This window comes from Brachypodium distachyon, chromosome 1 (genome assembly GCF_000005505.3).
Source record: "Brachypodium distachyon strain Bd21 chromosome 1, Brachypodium_distachyon_v3.0, whole genome shotgun sequence".
Classification (NCBI taxonomy): domain Eukaryota; kingdom Viridiplantae; phylum Streptophyta; class Magnoliopsida; order Poales; family Poaceae; genus Brachypodium; species Brachypodium distachyon.
In genome coordinates this window covers 51,803,541-51,810,851 of record NC_016131.3, presented here as the reverse complement: position 1 = coordinate 51,810,851, position 7,311 = coordinate 51,803,541, and the positions used below count along the sequence as shown (strand labels likewise).

Sequence of the window (7,311 nt, the reverse complement as noted above, 5' to 3'; positions counted from 1 at the left end):
AGGAAAAGAAAGATTCAGATAAACTGACAGATGCGACCCAAACACTTGGCGTTGGTTCGGTGCTCATCGCATCGGTGACATTCAGTGCCACATTCGCTGTCGCTGGAGCATTCAAAACCTTCGACAATAATAACCGTGGTGGCACACCAACGCTTTATACGGGGCCTTTCATATTATTCATTACGGCCAACACATTGGCTTTCATCTACTCCGTGGGAGCTACTATTAACCTCATGTACTCCGGCATGCCCATGGTTAAATTGCAAATCCGCAGTATGCACTTCCGGACGTCTCTGCGCCTGGCCATTGGCTCACTCGGTTTGTGGGCTGTTGCCTTCGTACTAGGCGTATATATGGTGCTGGCCCCAGGTGGTCATGCAGTTGAGATTGTTGTATGCGTCACCACTCCTATTGTGGGGATAAACCTATACGCACGAGAACTATTTCCATCACTCCTATTGTGGCGACACGCCTATATACGCAAGAAGTATGTCTAAAGATGTCTGCTCTTAGACAATAATCACTGATTGCCAGGAGAAGGTGATTAATTATCTTTGCATGTCTGCAGTTTTATTAGAGATCTAATTAATTGAGTTGTACCCACTTGTACTCTTTTTTTTTTGAGAAACTCTTGTACTCATCTTCAATTGTGTAACATTAAGGATTCCATCGTACCCTGAAAATTAATTTGGATCATCCATTTGCTTTGATCAAAAGGCTCAGATGAGTTGATACTCCAACTAGATTGATGGAGTATCCACAGACAGGGGTAAAACCGGCAATTTCCAGTCTTCTTCCCCGTTCCACACTCTTTCTCTCTCCGTCCGTTGTCTTTGCACGAGAAGCTCTCACTGCTGCTACCGCAGACCTCCTCCACTCCCTCCACCGCTGTCTTCGCCTCTCCAGATCGCCTCCCAGAACTACCTCCTTCTGGCGAGCCAGCCAATGGCCTCCGAGCTTGCCTCGGCCATGGCCTGCGGGCAGACGGCGGCGGCGAAGGAATCAGCGGAGTGGCGGATCACGCGCACAGCGGCAGGTTCCGACGACGGCGGTCTCGGAGGAAGCAGCAGATTGGCGGCCCTCTCCGGCCATGGCCCCGTTGTCCTTGGGCCGTGTCAGATCGCTCGGCCCCGTGCTCAGATCGCCGCGGAAAGTAAGCCGCCAGCGGTTTTTGCAAGTACGGGATCGAGATGGGCCACTGCCAGGCGGCGGATGCGGCGGCCGTGGTGATCCAGTACCCGGCCAGCCGGCCGACGGCAACCACGGCCGACGTCATGCGCAAGAACCCCCCGGCCGGCCACTACGTCGCCCTCGTTGCCGTCCACGTCTCGGGAGTACCATTTTGTATAGTAGCGTGGTACTCCCTCCGTTTCACAAAGATTGTCATGCCAATTTTTGTAGTTCAAAATCATGCCAATCTTTGTGAAACGGAGGGAGTAGCAGTTAAATTCTATGTTTTGCCGTGTAAATAGCCGCAGGCCCGTTGCTGTATATTTAAGAGCTCTTCTACGGTACACTGGAATTACTTTGGTCCGTCAATTTTTTAGATCCAATGGTTCAGATTTGTTGATACTCTCTAATACTCCAATTGAGGGGTGTGGAGTAATTACGTGGAGTATTCAAACTAAGGACATGGAGTAATCTAACACATGTGATTTTTTTTTCCTGGAACTGCACACGGGGGAAGGCGGCCTCGCCTGTGTTGCTTTTGCCGTCGAGAGGTGTACTCCGTGTTGTCCCTCCCATCGCTGCTTGGATGGCGACCTACTTCCTGGGATCCGACCTCAACGCGCTCCGCCACGCGCAGCCCGACGAGGCGACGACATCTTCTTCCCGGCCGCCATCAGGTTCTACGCCGCTGAGTTCATCTCTGCGATCGCGGGGATCACCTACAGCGACCTCCAGCCCGAGAATGTTCTACTCCGATCCCAGAACCCTCAGGGATCGGTTCTTCGCCGGCGGCAAGCAATTGGGGCCTTCTTATTTTGTTTTAACTTTTTATCATGTGAAAAGTCTAAAATACCCTCCCTTAATACTCCGCGTTTGTCAACAAGCATAGCTAAGAAATGAAAAGGTAGTACTAGCACCGCTTCTAGCCATTGCACGGATGCTGGCTAAGAATTTTTTTGAGGAATTGATTTCTAAATTTGATCCGGTTCTAACTTCTGTTGACTTTGGTGGGGCTTAGGAACCAATGAGACGCAAAGATCCCAAAATTTTATTTTTTATTCGGTCTGTGGGTCCCATAAGTGAGTCTAACACGTTGAAGAAGTTCTTTTTTCTTAACACCTCTTCGCTTGGAAGCTTTTTAGCACAGCCCACGTTGGTCTTGCTCTTATATCTGATGACGAAATAAAAATCTATCTCAATATGATTTGTCCGTGCAAGAGGGATGTGGAGCTCTCGAATAAGGTACGCTGGGTGATGGCAGCAGCGCCGACGATGAGGCCGGCAGCAACAGTGGCTACGGCATCCCCCGACGTCGGATAACAGATGGGCGGCGGCGCCGCCTCTTCCGCCGGCACCTAGGATAGATGATTCCTTGGTGTTCCCTTCGCTGTCGACAGCCTGCAGTCATCCGGACCTGCAGTGAAGCGCCGCCGCGACTCCCTCGGCAATGGCGCGTCGGTGCCACTGCACCAGTTCAGCCTACCTACTAGCAGCCGCCGGCGGAGATATTAGGGGCTATTTGGTTGCTACCCTGGAGACCATGCCTGAGAAATTTCCGTGCCTGGCACTGGCCTGAAGAATATCTAATTTTTGCCTGACGAGGCAGCCTGGAGAGTTGTTGTTTGGTTCGTTACCTGTGCCTGAGAGTCTTAAACTTGATTACCGGAATTTTCTAACTTTCCTCTATCTTTCTCCTGAACGGAACAACATAAGATCGATTCCTGCTACTTCACACAAGAAGAAAAGATCGATTCCCTTACTGTTTGATACTAGTACAAAGAAAAGCATCTGAATGCGCAAGAACACACGCGTCAAAGTAGATCCCCTTTCATGGCTAGAAAGAAGAACAAAGAAACCAGCAAAGCACAAATTGAAATCGATGTCCGGCCTTCACGATCTCTGTGGAGCTCGTAGATGGCTGAAATCCTACTGATGCACGAACCTAAACAGAGCTCGTGGCCGGCCGCTGCCCTCCGCCTTGCATGAATCGCGGCGTTTGCTTCGTGTAAATTGTCATTGACCGACCTCATGGTGCTCGTCCTCGAAGGAACCTCGACTCTCACTATGCTAGAACATCGACAGATCTTCGTCTGTGTGGTGAGTAGCAGCTGGAGCGGACGGGGTGAAGAGGCAGCAGAAGCATCGTGGAGCGGGTAATTGATTTATCGCACGTGCCTGAGCTCAGGCGACCAAAATCGGAGGCCTGACTCCGGCTAATCGCTGGCTCTATCCGCACAGGCCAGGCAAGCGAACATCCGTGTGTGTCAGGGTGGCAACCAAACAGGGCTCAGGCTGGTCTCCGGCTTCTGTCCGGCCATACAAAATTCTTTCAGGGTGGCAACCAAACAGCCCCTTAATACCAGTTCAGCCTGCGCCCTCGCAGCAATATCGCTGAAAGGTTCCATACCACCCCCACGGCCCCACCTCCCCATTCCATTAGTTCCAACCCACACCGCCACACGCCTTGGCGTATAATCTGCAACCGGTGATTCCATGTTACGTTGCGAAGATACTTGCGGTAACTTTGACGTGTTGGTGCGGTGCAGGTGCGGAGGAAGAAGATCAGCGAGCTGATACGGAAGCTGCACGATGTCCTCCCAGATAAGAAATGTGGACCGCTTATCTATGAAAAAAGGAGTCGGCTGGTATAGCATACGGTCTGATAGGTGTGGCCATGCATGCTATCAAAATACGAGGATATGGTATACGAATTGTATATGGGCATAGAATGCAAGCTCGAGGAACCGAACGGACACTTTGTAACTTCGAGGACTAAATTCTCGAGCCCACACTTGGACGAAATGATAAAAGTCTGCAGCAGGGATCGATGTATACTCATTAACAATCAGTTTTTTTACAGCAAAACAAACAAACACTCAATTTTCATAGGCTATCAATATTTTGACAGATTTGTTCCAGAACCAAACACACCACAATATTGAATACGCAAGAACGATATGTTAGCAACCTGGCTGACACTGACGCTACGGGACCAGCTTCGCCTTCGACCAGAGCTGGTCCAAGGACTAATACGGGAATACGGGCCGGCCACATCGCAAGGTTCGGCTCAACGCTCGCTACTGCAGGCCCGAGTGGATCTCCGGCCTAGTCCAACACGGCACAAGACATCCAGTAGGATCAAGCTGAAACGTCTCTCTTCTCGATCATCTTTCTCTTGTGTCGCTACTTGAACAAGAACAGTTGGCTTGCATCGCCGGTGTGCATGCAACCCAAGCGGGTTCGATGTCTGGTTGGGACGAATTCCCTGTGTCTCACCAGGGTTTTAGCCTTGCTTGTTGCCGGTGTATTTTTTAGTCACCACCAGTGTTTTGGTATTTGAAGATTTTTGGTGTTCACTCGAAACTCTCAAAAAACACAAACACTAGTGTTTTTGCTATGAGAAGTGTTTAAGTTTGGTACAAAAATGAAGTGTTTTGTAGGGGAAAACTAGGGATAAAATTCTTTAATCCCTTCCTACCAAACAACTATACGGGGTTTCTAGTGTTTTGCAATTTGAAGTGGTTAATACCCTGAAATACACCCCAATAACACTAGTGCGAAACAAGCCCTTAGTTGCTCTGGCTCACTCACGCCTATTCCGTAGCGGTAACCGCTACGTGTTCATTGCCGATAAACTCTGTGGTGGCTCTAGGAATCTATTGTGCTTCTAATAGGTAGAGTTTATAGTTCTAGCTTGCACACTAGAGATAGGGTGTAGGAGTGTGTTATTGTGTGAATTCAGGTACTACATCTGTACCGTAGTCGAGAGCCTTAAAAAAAACAAGAACATCTACTGCAATTCAGTAATCGGTGAGTGTCATTCGAGAGAGACGCTAACACGATGTCCACTCCTCCTTACGCAGCGCAAAAGAAAACGTAGTACTAGCGGTAAGCCGTAAGCCGGTTAAGTATTGCGAGATTTCGATATACATCTCATGTTTGGAGCGTCAGCGTAATGACGTGTGTTCTGCTCCATTCTATTTTGTGGGCGTGGGGTTGAAGTCTGATACTACAGGACCCAATTACAGCCCAGTTGACACAACAATGAAAATTTACTTGCAGCCGTAAAACGTCGAGCCAAACGCCTTCATTGACGTTTGATTTGTTTATTTCTGAAAAGGAGAGGTTTTCTCGGCCTCCATCAATGGATGCACGTTCATACAAATCGAGAAACCTCTTATTGACCTGTATCCTCTTCCCCTCTAAGGTAAAAAAACTAAAGACGAAAAATTAAAACCTCCTAATCAGAAAAAATAAAAAGTAAAAGTTCAAAAATAAAATAAAAAGCCAAAAAACAGAAAATAAAAAGTTACCAAAAAAGTCAAAAAAAATCCAACAGCTGTATGCGCCCTCTTCCATCCTTGCGGTAGTCCCCCAATTAACTCTCCTTGTACAAATCTCTGATCAGAGATCTTGCATACAAAAATAAGTCAGTGAAATAAGTATAACATAGCGAGCCTGTGCTTCTAAAAAGCGACGACTAGTATCCCGCCTACCGGCCAGTCCGATTGAAAATATCCCGAGATACCCTCTCTAAACATTGACGTTTGAATTGGCGCAAAAGGATATTACCCGGCCAGTTGGCGCCTTAATATATAAATAGTTGAACTAAACAAAGAAGGCAGCAGGTGAGGTCTTCTTTCTTTTCTCATATACAATGTCAGATGCTCTGACACAAAACATGCAGGTCCGATGCTCTTGCTCCCAAGTGTCAATAACAAAAGCAGAAAATTCCGGATGACACGCCATGTTGGGCTGTCCCATATGCAAGTTCTTTGCAATCACAGGGAGGAAAACCTTTATACTTTGCTTGCTTCCATCCTGTCTGGTACTCTGGTCCCTATTCCTCACACAGGCCAGAGCACAAATTCTCAAGTCAATGGCAGCAGCAAGCTCCCAATAAACACCACAAACACCTCCCCCAAAGATCTGAATCAACAAGAAAAACAAACCCAACCCACCCACCGCATAGAGCAACAATGTGCGACGACGATTGCTGCAGCTGCGTCCCTTACAGGGCCCGCGACAACATCAAGTACTGCTGCATCTGCTTCGCCATCGTCGCCGTCATCGTCATCTTCGCCGTCCTCTTAGCCGCCTACGCTTTCCTCCTCCGCGTCTCCATCACCGTGGAGGACGCCTCACTGACCAAATTCACCGTGCTGACGGCCCCGGCGACGGCGATCGCGTACAACCTGTCCCTGGTGCTGATGGTCAAGAACCCCAACTGGGCGATGAGCATCAAGAACACGGAGCCGTTCATGGCGGCGTACAAGTTCGACGGGCAGCAGTTCGACCGCGTGAAGGTGAGCGACAAGGGGGAGAAGCACGGCGCCCGGAAGACGAAAGTGTACCGGCTCACCACGGGAACGGACGCCGACGGGGAGTTCGTCTCGCTGGGGAACGCCGGGGTTGCGGAGTACGAGGATGAGAAGAAGAAGGGGGTGTTCGAGGTGGAAGTGGTGCTCACGGGGGTGTTCAGGTACACGGCGCGCTACACCAAGTGCAAGATCGAGGCCACCTGCCCGCTCAAACTGCAGCTCGTGCAGCCTGGGGCGGCCACCGTGGTGTTTGAGAAGGTCAAATGCAAGCTCGCCAAGCCCGAGAAGAACTGCTAGCTACAAATGGGTCGATTGGTTTAGTTTGGTTTGGGGTTTGTGTGGGTGTGGTGCTCGATCATTGCGCGTAATTGATTTTTTTTCTTCGTTGTCTGTTTGTTTCGATTTGAAGTGTGGTATGTACGTGCTGCTTTCCCGATTCTTTGCTTCAAGATTTTATAATGACGTAGTGCTATCTTGTCAAAAATAATAATAATATTATTTTTACTTACTGATTTGATTATTGACAACTACGCAATTGTTATTGGTTCTCAGCCGGCCGGGTACACGGCCAGTTGCTGTTCTTATGTTGCACTGGGTTAGGTGGATAGATGCTCATTCATCTGCAATCTTGTTAATTGTAGGAATATTTACAAATGCTTGAAAAAACTTATTATTAAAGTAACCTAACTATTTATGTATTTTTGAAAAGGAGGATGAAACCTCCGGCCTCTGCATCAAAATGATGCACGCATCCTTTTTTAATCATATTATTCAACAAATCTGACAAAAAAAAACGATCCATCCAAAGCCACCTATCCGG

The 7,311-nt window shown here is 48.6% G+C and overlaps 1 protein-coding gene across 1 annotated transcript; it reads left to right on the top strand.

The window, feature by feature from the left end:
* Window positions 1-5,872: 5,872 nt before the first annotated feature.
* On the top strand, window positions 5,873-7,006 carry LOC100828757 (NDR1/HIN1-like protein 10). The gene has a single exon (XM_003561226.4). It carries the CDS (start codon window positions 6,150-6,152, stop codon window positions 6,786-6,788), a length of 639 nt encoding a protein of 212 aa, XP_003561274.1. The 5' UTR covers window positions 5,873-6,149; the 3' UTR covers window positions 6,789-7,006.
* The last annotated feature ends 305 nt before the right edge of the window (window positions 7,007-7,311 follow it).

What these genes read in the sequence shown, in the direction of transcription:
- LOC100828757 (XM_003561226.4), top strand. Translation starts at nt 6,150, where the DNA reads ATGTGCGACGACGATTGCTGCAGCTGCGTCCCTTACAGGGCCCGCGAC.